Below are 13,428 nucleotides of genomic sequence, written 5' to 3' on the forward strand. Positions count from 1 at the left end.
GCTCCTTCTCCATCTTTGTTTGTGTCATTAAACGTGTAATAACTGCTCTGTAGTATTTCCTGAATGATTCCAAACCCTTCACCACTCGGAGAATAGAAAGAGCTGAAGAATGAAGCTGCCAAAAACTGCAGTTCCTCAGATGTCCACTTGGTGCTGCTCCAGAAGTGATTCCTTCCCATAGACCTCCATGTTAAAATGCTCAACTTTACAGCAGAAATTAACAGCTTTACAGCCTGGTAGAAGAAATAGTTTTGGTTTCTATAGCTAATGTCTGTTCATAGCAGCTGTAGAGGGGCTGACTCTTTTTATAGAACTCACCAGTTTATATCGTATTAAGGGTTAAAGTTATGAATAATTAAGAGTGTGGCTGCTTTGAGTGGCAGGTCTAGTACGACCAGCTTTACTGATGCTGCACCTCTTTGCTTAGTTTTGCATAAAAGACACCCATATACCCTCTATAAAAGATGGATGAAGCTATAATGAGGTCGCCCACTGGTTTGTGGACTGATGTTTTGAACCTTCTGCCTCTAGTTTGGCATTTGGTTGGATCAACTTTCAAAGTGATACAGTAGTAGTAAGATCTGAGAATACCCTGCTTTATTGTTCATTTATTTCCTCTAGATGTAAACCAATCAAAACATCGACTTTTATAGTCCGACTCCAGAAGAAATGTTTAACTCTCGTGTCATCTTGCGGGTCGAAACTGACCCGTTTAAAAGTTTGAAAATGTGGGGAAAAAAATGGATTTTCACAGTGAAACTTCTGATGTCCACAATTTCAACATTTTTTCAACATGTTTTGGTGGGGGAAAAAAAGAAATGAGTTCATTTGCAAAAACAGATAACTCCGTTTTGATAAATTTTCAGAAAACTTTTTTTATTGTTTACTTGAGATAATATCAATCAAACTGAAGTTGAGTGGATTTGACTCAGTAGAAAAATACATGACAAAATAGAGAAAAAATAAAATATCTCAAGTAAACAATAAAAAAAATGAATTTTCTGAAAACGGAGTTACCCGTTTTTGCAAATGAACTCTTCAAATGCTAAAAAAAAAAAATTTAACAAATCCAGCAAATTTGCTGGATTTTGGGGTATTATTTTGTCAATGTTCTTAAAAAAAATATTAGAAGTTTTACTGATAAATATGGAATCACTTTAGATATTTTTTTGGAAGATTTTTACTCATTTTTTGAAAATATTTACAAGAATTTTCTTGCCAAATTTGGGGGATTTTTAAAAAATAAAACTTTGAAGGGAAACTTTTAAGGAATTATTGGAATTTTCTTCTTGAAGGTTTTGCAAATTTTCAGACATTTAGGGATTTTTTTTGCCAGACAAGGAGACAGTATTTTTTGGTGCCTGTAAATGAGGACAAGAGCGTTAAATCCATTTCATGTTGGCTTCACCTTTAAGACTTGAAGGCAATGTTTCTTTATACACAGTCTGTGTAATCGAAATGAAAGGGTTATCTCATAGATTTGTCCATTTTTACATGTAATCTGTGTGTTTAATTTGGATCCGACCACCCGGGGTGACACAACATTACACTCGACTGAGCTTTGATTTGTCTCTCGACACGGTCTTGATTGCCATCAGAAATCCACCTGGACTCATCTTTTTTTAACCGATTGGAACTTAACTGACCTTAGACCAGACTCGGACTAGTTTCGACTGACTCAGGATTTGTCTGAGGCTCAGAACATACAGAAACCAGCTGACAAACTAAGACCTTTTGGAAGTAAAGGATAAGCTTTTCACTCACATCACCGCGCTGATTCCACCACCCATGTTTTTATTTTCTTTTTGTCATCCGCTGCTAAACGAGAGGAGGCTTCTGCTGACTCAGTCGGCCTCGTGATCATCTTAACTCCTACTATCTGAGTCACAGAGAAGCCTTCCCACTTTAAGGGAAAAAATAACTCCAGGCAGGGGTGACAGAGAAACGCTGTCAGATGAAACAGCCGGCAGAGCTTCGACTCGTGTCCTGTTGTGTCTTTACTGCACAGAATGATGGGACCTGACTGACTGTCTGAAGGGGGAACATCCTGGAATAAAACTAAATACATAAAGAAGGGAAAAGGAGCCTCATAGTCGGGGAAAATAATCACAGCTATGTACAGATAGATGGACAGTATCTCACAGCGGTCTTGTTGCCTTCTAAGGACTTGTTACCCGACTTCAACTTGATATAAAAAGCCAAAGTGTTGTACCTGGGGCTGTGAATGTAGGCCAGTTACCCTCATCTGCTGCGTAAGCATCTCTTCCCTCATCTAACTTTCAAAACTCCCCAGAGCTCTGATCAGAACCCAGCTGAGCTTTCCAGAAACATTGAGCCTACTGACCCACTAAAACTGGCAAAAAAGATCAAGAACAAGAATGACCAAACGAATTCTTAACCGAATGCGTTCTCAGCCTCATCAGCTCTAATACGTCTATCTCTCACGGTCTTTAACGAGGCCCTGATCTCAGTTCAGTTCACGTTTCCATCAAACTCCATCCATTCATGTCGCTTTCAACTGAGCCTGTTTGTTCGTCTAAACTCAGACCACGTCTCCGGTGTCAGACATCACTGGAAACAGCTGCCGGAGTTCATTAAGGAGACATTAAAATTAAAGTGAAGCGCTTTCATACACGACACCGAGCATCAACGACCGTTAAGCACAGAGAGCTGGCATCAGACCGCTCCGATTCACCGTCGTGTTTTCATTGTCTGTCATCAGGCAGCTCTGCTTCTAATCTGGCATTCTAGTCTGGGTTTCATTTCAGCTCCTTCCTGCACAGCTGCTGGTGTTCAGACACTTAAAAACAAAAAGTTACCTTTGGATGGAGTCACACCGTTTCCCTCTTAGCTGGATTTACACCAACTACCGGCTTCATGTACGATCCCAAAATATCACACTGTTGTTTCACACATGAGAACTTAACAGTATTAATATGTAAACTACCGTTCAGAAGTTTGGGGTCATCCAGAGAATTCCAGGTTTCCCATGAAAACTCCCACTTTTATCCATGTGCTAACATAACTGAACAAGGGTTTTCTAACCATCAATCAGCCTTTCAGCACCATTAGCTAACACAATGTAGCATTAGAACACAGGAGTGATGGTTGCTGGAAATGTTCCTCTGTACCCCTATGGAGGTATTCCATTAAAAATCAGCTGTTTATAGCTACCGGGCTTTGCAAAAGTTCTGTTACACGGTTTCATGATCTTTAGAGACGTTTACATGTCGGAGTGAAAACTTCCATTAAACAAACTGAAAGTTCTACCTTATAGGCAGGTGTCCTTAATACAAATCTGTTCTCAGGTGAAGTTGTATCAAGATGGAAGTCAGAAGAGTTGAGAGGCTCAAGAATGGTGAAGACTTTCAGGTCTTCACCATTCTTGAGCCTCTCCGCGACTCTGTGGACGGTCATCCGGCTGATGTTCAGCTGCTTGGCTCTGTCAGACTTGTGGCCAGCATGAAGGAGAGCAGATATCTCAACTCTTTTGACTTCCATCTTGATACAACTTCACTGGAGAACAGATTTGTATTAATGACACCTGCCTATAAGGTAGAACTTTCAGTTTGTTTAATGGAATTTTTCACTCCGACATGTAAACGTCTCTAAAGATCACGAAACCGAGTGTAACAACTTTTGCAAAGCCCGGTAGAATAGTCATTTACCACATTAACAATGTCTGCACTGGATTTATGATTCATTTAATGCTATCTTCATTTTTAAAAAATACTTTTATTTCAATAATAAGACATTTCTAAGTGACCCCAAACTTTTGAACGGTAAATACTGAAAATGACCATTCAGTATCGATAGCAAAACTCAAGTATTGCAGCAGCATTTAGCAGAAGTAGAATTGTCAGAGTTTAACTGTCATCAAGTCAAATGAATCACCTGTATTTTGGTTAATAGAGTCTTGGCTACAATACTAGCAGCCAGAGTAACTCATGATATAATAAAACTATCACGCTGCATTGTTCAGGATAACAATGGTATCACGATACAGCGATTCATTACTAGACAATCAGCTGTGACACATCGCAATATCCGAGTAGCTTAAAGCTGCTGTCTGGAGTTTGAATCGCAGCGTCTCCCAAAACACTGGTGGTCCCTCCCTCTGATTTCGCCCCTTTATTTGTGCACGCGCGCAGTACATGAGGAGTGCCCGGAGTGCTGCAGCATCTCGCCTGTTTTGCTGTTTTCCCCTCTTCTGCATTTAGTACATTTAGTAAATAATAAAGGAATTACGTTAGAATGCTGTATTGAGTCTAACTTGTCCTAATACCAAATAACATGAATCTGCTAGGACGAACTAGTAAAGTTTCAATATGTGATTACACTCGTGTATCCCTCTGGATGACGTTGTTTATCAAACTTAGTGCATTTACGCGTGTATATGTGTTAGATTGTTTATTTATTTCTATCTAGAGTTCAGAATTGCATGACTCCTCTGATGAAGAGTATGTCCCAGACGCCCCAACATCTTCCTCCAGAGGTCGGGCATCTAAACGAAGCCGTCAGGCGGGCTATGGAGGCCGTGGTCGGGGAGCGACGCGAGCACCCCGAGCCAAAAAACGTCCTGCAGTCTCTTGGCCTGACAAGCCGTGGGATTGGTAACTTTTCTGGAAGTTGCTGATCCCTGATGCTCTCTCCTCCACAAGCAAAACAAATGTGCGCGCGGTTGCGTAGTGCGTAGCTCGCCCACCTCTGCATGGGCTTGCTTGCTGTGCGCGTAACCGTTGATTGACAGCATGACAAAGCTGAAGCTCGAACTTGATTGGTCGGCAGCGACCGGCGCTTTTTGGAATAACATGGGGGTCTATGAGAGGAAGGCGGAGCTCAGGAATAAATTTTCATATCGCGTCATACTAACTTTATATTATAGTATCGAACTAGACTAACACATTTAAGCTTTGTTAAAAAATGATACATAAAACGGAAACTCCGGACAGCAGCTTTAATGGGCGAAAAAATGCCCTAAAATGGCAAAAAAGCATTTGCTAAAACTGTGGTGGAGTTTTTTCCTTCCTTCACCTCAGGTTTAGTCACTCATTTAATAAGCATCCATTCAGATGGCCTGCATGTTTAAAAGTACTGATATTTAACGGCGTTCCGATAATGTGTTGGAGGAGAAAACATAACTCATGTCAGCTCTGCAAGTTACTGCACAGGTACAGGCCTGCATGATTACAGTTGGATAACTAGAGGAACGAGTTTTCCAGATGTGAGGATGAACCCTGCAGAGATGTGAGCTGGTTTGGTTCTTATGATTCTGTATTAGTTTAGAACACTAACTTTTAAGTAAAAGCGCTGTATTAGTGGAGAGGTAATAACATGTTACATTTGTCTGGAACGGAACAGTCCAACGCTGTTTATAAATTCAGAAAAACGTTCCTGACTAGTTCCCACTTCTGTTTTGAAGCAGCCGACTTCCACTGATTGATTTGAAGCTGTTTACGCTGGTTTTCGCTTTTTCACTAATACTTTATTAAAGAGCTTTAGGATCTTATGGATGTCATCAGGATGGGGATTAGTGCCGATATGTGGAAAATTTAACGTGCTGAGTAACGGAGAAGTGAAATAAACAAGCGGCTCTCTGCAGAATCAGTAATGAATAAATGCATTACTGTTTTTTGAGTAATCACCCAAACACTGATTGGTAACATCTGCTATAGGTTCAGACGGTTCAAGTGCAGCTATGTAAATCGATAGCACCAAGGATTTAACCGCAGTCGCTGCTGAAATGTGAGCAATTATCAGCTGAACAGGCACAGCTTGAGCCAGATGGAGCAGCTGTGCTCACAGATTTAGAGATCAGCTTCTTAAATTCAGTAATGAGCAATAAATATAATCATGTGAAGTCTCACTCTGATAGCCAGTGTCTGCTGTGTCCTTAAACTGACAGTAAATCACAGATAGGCAGGCCAAAAAAAACATCTGTTCCTGGACCACAGGGACGGCAAAATCTAATGTGATGCAAATAACTCAACGTAAGCAAATGAAGAAGTTATTCCCAGAGAAAGAAAACTTGTTGAGGGAACGTAAAACTTAAACGTGAAAGGAACGCAACGTTTACTGACAGAAGGAAAAATGTAACGCAAGAGACTGAAAAGTTACTGAGGAGGAAATGGACAACAAAAAACGTCTTCAGAGAGAATGAAAAACAATACAAGGGAATGATAAACTTAGAGAAAAAAACTTAGGGAGTGAAAACTTACTGCAAGAAAAAAACGTTGAGAACACAAAGCGTGAGGAGTCGCGATCAAAGGAACACCAAATTCATTGAGCGGGAAACGATACTCTTTAAGCGAAAGGAACACACAATTTAACACGAGACGAGGAAAACCCACGAAGAGGAAATGCAAAACCTATTGATAGAGAAGGTAAAGTTATTGAAAGGAAATGAAAGACTTAATACTGAATGTGAAACTTTTTGAGAGGGAATGAAAGTTTGAATGGCGGCGAACGCAAAACTTAAGAGAAAGATAAAGAAATAAGAGTGTAAAGGGATGCAAAAGTTAGGCCAGGCTATGTTTAGTTCTAATTAGCAAACATTAGCATGTTAACGCTCTAAGACACCACATCATAATGCTAGCATTAGCATTTAGCTCAAAGCACAGCTGAGTCTCAGACAGCATCTGGTACGACAAACTCTGAATGCATCGACCGTCTGAGAGGACTCTGGTGAGGTTTGTCGAACCGAACAAGTCAAGATGTGATGTTTTCAGCTCATGTTCACCAACAGAACCACTGATTAGACCTTTAAGGACCCGACATTTGGGTTCAGAAGCTCCTACTGAGCCACAACCCAGAGTCAGCCTTCAGAGCCAACGAAGGAACCAAAGCAGGAACAATGATTTCTTAAAGCCTTCTTAGATCTGTTCTCTGTCCAGACATCTTATTTAGGGTGGAACAGAAAGTTCCGCACAACATAATCTCGTGTGCACCTTGAAAGTAAGCCTAAAAAAAGTGGTTCTAATTCTACCACTGTTACTATTTAAAGATCAATCATCTATTTTACATGGATATGGGCTGTTTTCAAGATTTACATCTGCTTCGTGGTCAACGTATACGAACTGATTTAAAGAACGTCTAAGTTCGGTGCTGAGAAAACGCTGGCGACGTTCTTCAGGACAGAGACTTCTGTGTCTGAAGCAGAAGAGTCGGTGTCAGACAGTGAAAAGGTGTAATTACTGGTTGTAAACACACAGAAATGACAGAACATGACACACAGTCTTCCTCATACACGTTTCCATGATCAGAGTGGATGCCACTAATCGACTACACAGCAATGATTCCATGACAGAAGGGACATGACGGCTAACGGCTAGCTAGCACACGGTAAACATCTGGCGTGTCCACAGTCTATTCATTAAAAGTACTACAACACCTGATTCCAGGATGGGTTTTGGAACAACTTTGCCACATTTAATTTGCTCTCTCTCTCTCTTTTTTTTAATCGTTTGTTTTTTGTGAAAGGAAAAATAAAACAAAAAATAGACAACAAAAAGGTTAATCCTACAAAGAGACATTATTTTTTTTTCATCAGCTCTCTTACAACTCGCTAAACTCAGAAATTCCAATAGTTGTGACACTGGAAGCAATGCATAAATGTGTCAGTCCTTCTTTCCTTGACTGATAAAAAAGGGACGAGGGCGTGGGGCGTGTCGGGGAGATGATATGTTGGAGGTCATACGTGGTGAACAGACGAGGAGGGAGGAGGCAGGACAGGCCCCGGCTCCCACGCCTCCACATCCAAGTCTCTTAGCGACAGTCTCACAGTCTCAGAGGAGGAGGGGAAGGATGTAAACTAGGACGCTGCCGATCCAGCACAGCTTCCCTCTTTCTGGCAACCGGCTGTCTGCCTCTGGGTCATTGGTCCTCACTGGTTCGTTCTTCCAATCTGCTTCCTCCAACTGTGCCGGAGCGATCTGGCTCAACAAACGGCTGCTGCAACGTCCTCTCGGCTAGAAACGGCTATCGGGGGAAGAAACCGGGAGCAGCAGAAAGTGCATTTCATGTTTCAACAGGACTGAAGCTTGAACAGAAGTTTTTTTACCAGACTGTCCTGTTGGTCACCTTCCATGTCGGGCATCGAGACAACTCTGGAATCATCCACAGGTTGCTAACAGCTCCTCTGGATGCTTCAACCCAAAGCACACAACATCAGACAAACACTTTGCCTTGACAGAAAATAGCAGATTGTGTAAAAGTGTGAAAGCAAGGTTCCACTTTCCCTCTAAACCTCCCTTTAATCCTTATTCATACAATTACTTCTATCACCTTTTCAGTACAAGCAAGTGCAACAACTGAAAGGCTTTGTGCAATTCATTGCTCTGACAACAAAAACCCAGAGCTCTTGTTCTGACAGCAAGTTTATGGCCCATCCTGAGGTCAGACCAGCTACAAACACGTTCCTCTAAACGGGATCATTCGACGCGTCAGGCAACCGACTTGGTTTGAAGCCTCCTGAGGCCTTAACTCTGCCTACGAAGTGACAGAATCAGAGCCTGTAGCAGCTTTAAACTGTCCAGCATCACACGAAACATGCTGGTTTGCCATCAAACTCGTAGATTAAAAGACTCTATTATTATTATTAATTTAAATGTTTGAAGTTGGGGCTAAAACTGGAGGTGGGACAGGAAATCGAGCCGACACAAAACATCTTCCAACAGCTCCTATGAGTTTGTGGTGCAACTTGCGACCTCACTATCCTGACATCCAGACATCCTACTGCTGGCCCAGCAATGCTTCTGAAGGTACAAGTGATTCTAAAATGTCTTTTTGACAATAAATGAACAAGAAAGTTCAACTACAACATCTGAGAGATAAGCAGCGACAAAGTCAGAGATTATCATTACTTATCCAGCAGTTCAAGTGCTAAAAGATGCCATAAGGTGGAACTTTTTAGCATCTTTAGCTCATCCAGAAATGTGTTTGTCTGCTTTGGTGTACCGGCATCAAGTTTCGAGCAGGAAAATATTTCTAGTAAAATTTTTCAATAGCAACAAATACAGACAAAGCTAGCAGCTACCTGGTGAACACAGAGGGAGCATTCATTTTTGTAGAAAAACTTAAAAAACCGTACGAAACGGATGGTGGACTTTGGACCTACATTTTTTTGAGCTGTCAAAACGTTGTGTCCACCGTAATAACTTTCTGGTTTATCATATCAGTGTTGGGTTCACCGTTTAAATTCATGCAGCTTTAAAAAGAGCAAATACACAACGCTCTATTGAGGCCAGCTATCACTTACAGTAATGTGTGCTAACATGCTAGCATGAAGGCGTAGCTAGCATCCACACTTCCAGTCAACGTAGTGATTCTGAGAAATTAGCAAACAGGATTAGAACCAACGACGGAGACGAAAAGTTCTTCATGGCTCCTGTTTATCTCGATGCTCAACACGGAAGGCGACCAGCGTATTGTTCTCCCAAAACTTTATGTTTATGTGAATTTTAGCAGAATACAGCAACACCAAAGCGTCCGAGCAGAACTTAAAGGATCGGTTTGTCCCAGGTGGTAAAAAAAGCACATTTTCTACAGGTTCCTTAGGGTGCCGGATCATGTATATGGTTTCAGTTTCTGATATATCCGCCTGTGCCTGAAACCAAACTGCACGAGTAAACTAAGATAACGCAGGAAAAATATGTTTTTATGTGACTGAAGGAAGCGTTTTGTCTGGCGTGAGTCAGTCTCTTCAGAGAAGTGCGGAGGAGCCTTGAAGATCGGATCCGATATGAAAAGCCGAGGTGGCAGCTGTGATGATGATGATGAAGATGATGATAATAGTGTCCTGCTGCACAACTGAGAAGCTTCGCTCTGGGGTGGAGGATGGTGGGAACGGACTGATGCTGGTATCTGGCAACTCAGATTCTTAGGAGAGGACAAACACTGTAAGGGTCATGACACACAAAAACGAACGGAGTGGAGGGACTGAGATAGATGTAGAGGGAGGAAGGTGGGACCCAGGGACGAGGGGGGCAGCTGCTGTGCATCTCAAATGTGGTACAGTCTCAATGAATTCAAGAAGAGGGGTGAAAGGAGGCCTCAGCTTTCAGCAAGACAAGAGTCTGGACGGATACGAGAGCGTTCGACCATTCATCTAGTGATGGACTGAACAGAGTAGAAAGAGGGCGACGAATGAGGGGAGGAAGTGCCAGCACAGCACTGGTTTTGGTATACTGGTTTTGGCTGCGGTTGGTGGATCAGTTAGGGTTGGAGGGCGGGGGGGAGGAGAGGGAGGATCGCTTGTCATGCGGGGGCACGGGAGGTCAAATAGGTCTTTGCAAGGTCTTCGTCTTAACTGCCGTAATGCATGGTGTTGCTGGGGATGACCATAGGCGAGGCCATGGAGATGGCAGCACCCCCCATGGTGAACTGGTTGGTGACGGGATAGTAAGTACCGCTGCTGCTGGGACCCGACTGGCCCGTAGTGGCTCCTGGAAGACACAACAAAGCACTGGATTTAACAATCCCACTGAGGATGCTTACACAGAGAACTTCTGTTAAGTGTTAAATACGAGGGATGTCCAATAATATCAGTCCGATATCGGCATAAAGCTGTAATATCGGTTAATATCGTTATCGGGATTTTTTGCCTATCATGAAAACTGATAAAATAACGCCTGAATTTTGCCGACATTTACTCATAGAGGGAGGGAGGGTGGGTGTGGACTGTCATTTGAGACAAACAGAATAAACCAATCTGTCATAAATGTGGCATTTTTTTCGTAACTTAAGTTGAAGTAGTTTTCTTATTTTTACAGACAATCTTTACATCTGAAAGCCTTGTTGCATTCAGAATGCATCCAATGGATCATCACAATAAAATGAAGCATGATGTGTTAATTCCACCACAGGGGATATGTGATGTTACCTGAAATTAGTTAAACAGCCCACAGATATCTGTATCGGTTGATATCGGAATCATAAATTGAGAATCAGACAATATCGGCATACCGGTTACCGGCAAAAAAGCTAATATCGGACATCCCTAATGAATACTGATTTGAATGTTTTTGCTCAGGTTAACTTACGGGTTCACTTACCCTGGACAATTCCTGTGCTCATGATGGAGCCCATCCTGGAGTGGGTGTGGTTTACAATCCCTGTGTTCACTGTGACCAATCAGAGAGGAGAACACAGTCAAGGATTTGCATCAGTGCTACAGATTTTAGAGATTTTAGGAGATGCTAAGAGAGTCCCTGACAACAGCGGCCCCCAACCACCACCGGGCTACACAGAAATAAAAACACATTTTTTTTTTTTTTAATTTTAGTTCCTGCGGAATCTACACAGTGTTTTATTTTGAAAAATGACTAGATCGTCTTCCTGTCACTTCTGTCTGTGCTTGTTTCCTGCACTTAAGTCTGTCAGCTTTCACGCCCGACGGTTAAAACAAACATCTCTGGAGAGTTTCTTTGAAAAGAAGGAGAGGCTGAGACAGAAGCAAGAAGTAAACACATATTTAGTAATTTAAAAAAAGTAATTTCATTCTTTTAGAACACCTTTTTCAATTAAAAAAAAACACTTGAAACCGGTCCGTGGTGCAGAAAAGGTTGGAGACCGCTGCTGATCTGTCGGATGTCAACCAATCAGATGGCAGATTGTCCTCAGTGTTTGCCTTCTGATTGGCTGAGCGGCATTTTAAGAAAAGTGGAGCCTTTGCAGCTGCAAAATATTACACACCGAGACTTTAAGAAGCTTCAATAGACGTGTTAGCGGTGAGCGGAGCTGCAGTGTGATAACCTGAGTGGAAAACGTCGGATGAAGAGACGATGGACAAAGAAATTAGTGGCTTTTTGAGCGTTTAAAATGAGTGAAGATGACTGAAGTGAAAGCAATAGAAAATTCCGTATGAATATGTGAAATATGTGGAAAAGCATTTTGCGGTAAAGTGAACTTTGTGAGCAATGAAAAGAGCTGAAATGTCAGCAGACAGGAAGACGAGTGCAATGAAGTGATTAAAAAAAATCATCTGATAAACAGAAGATGAAAGCAGTTGATGAGCAAAAGATGTGAAAGTAAAGTGTCTGTCTATGTGCTGTAGCATATTATTATTGTCTGTCTCAAAGCTCCGATTCGTACCCAGGGGGATGAGGTTGTTGTGAGACACTGACGGGCCGCTGCCGATGACTGTGCTGAGGTCATAAGCTGCTGGCATCCCTGAAGGGGAGAGACGGGAAACAAAGCAATCAACATTTACTACAGACTGACAGCTCCTCTCATTATACACAGCTCCTCTCGGCCTGCTGGTTGTCTCGGGTCGACAGCAGCGTTAGCAGCGACGAGCAGGGAGGAAAGCCATTCCCCACCGGCACAAATCAGGACACTACTTCTACACAAACACCAACAAAACCACAACATACTGCAGGCTGCACAACAGGTTCAGAAAGCAAAGAGGTCTGTGAGAAGTTCTGTCATCCATCAGTGTAAAATTAAATATCCGGCATTAAATTTCCATCTCACTCTGATCAGAGAGGAAAAGATTTACTTGGAATAATGATTTGGGGAAGAAATAAGAAAGGCAGAGTGGATACACATTTCTATGCAGTCACAGGCTTTAGTTCAAACTTAGACAATATGCAACAGTTTGCCAGAAAATAAGTGGTTAATGAGAACCTCTATGACTTCATGCATGCTACACAAACATCCCAACATCCCATTGCAGCAAATTAAACATGAGAGACAATGACGAACAGGAATTTTAAGGTGGAACATTTGATTCAAAACCACAATCAAAAAATCAAAACAATGCAATTCGCAAATCAGAAAGGCTGCAATTTGGAACATATGTTAAGCAATGAATCTGGTATTTTGCTTTACTTGATTACAGAACATGCAATATTAATACATAATGCAGTATAATATCTAGCTAGCTAAATACTACATCTTCAGTGTTTTTCAGTATCATCAAATGTGCTCTATAACCACAATATCAATATGTCAGTTTTAAAATATAAAACTTTTCATTAATGATTAATTAAGAAGCTGCTCCTGATCCACAAGTAAATGACCTGCATACGTTGATTTGTTTTAAGTTTTTTTTACACTATATTTATTACTACTAACATTATTTTTTTACCTAAATTCTGACGGGTTCTCATGTGATAGCAGTCTATAATGTTTAAAGCGATTAGAGAGTAAATACTGAACTGAAACTTGACTTTGAAAAATAAATATATTTCCAAAACAAATTGCAGTATTTGACAGAAAAAAATTGGACTTTTATTCCAAGTTATTCAGTCCTAAGTAAGGCAAATTATATTATTATAACGTGTAAATATTGAATTTTAATAACGTTTCGTATTTCTACAGACTTTAAAATTAGTAGTGTTTTATTTATAGTATTGTACAGAAAGTTTTTCAGACCGTATATGAACCTTTAATGCTACTAACCTGCCTGTCTTTTGTTATTTATGTTGT

General features: G+C 41.2%; 1 protein-coding gene across 2 annotated transcripts in view; it reads right to left on the reverse strand.

Moving 5' to 3' along the window:
* Positions 1 to 7,169: 7,169 nt before the first annotated feature.
* carm1 (coactivator-associated arginine methyltransferase 1) overlaps positions 7,170 to 13,428 on the reverse strand; it is a 32,717-nt gene continuing 26,458 nt past the window's right edge. Inside the window, exons 14-16 of one of the 2 annotated variants that reach the window (XM_022215399.2) lie at positions 12,091 to 12,168; positions 11,052 to 11,120; positions 7,170 to 10,442 (exon numbers count right to left, since the gene is read on the reverse strand). In XM_022215399.2, coding sequence (XP_022071091.1) covers positions 10,303 to 10,442; positions 11,052 to 11,120; positions 12,091 to 12,168 — 287 coding nt within the window. In that variant the 3' untranslated portion in view covers positions 7,170 to 10,302. Of the gene's footprint in view, positions 10,443 to 11,039; positions 11,121 to 12,090; positions 12,169 to 13,428 lie in introns of both variants that reach the window. The other variant, XM_051960675.1, reaches the window with a different exon arrangement.

Source organism: Acanthochromis polyacanthus, chromosome 2 (genome assembly GCF_021347895.1).
Source record: "Acanthochromis polyacanthus isolate Apoly-LR-REF ecotype Palm Island chromosome 2, KAUST_Apoly_ChrSc, whole genome shotgun sequence".
Taxonomy (NCBI): Eukaryota; Metazoa; Chordata; class Actinopteri; family Pomacentridae; genus Acanthochromis; species Acanthochromis polyacanthus.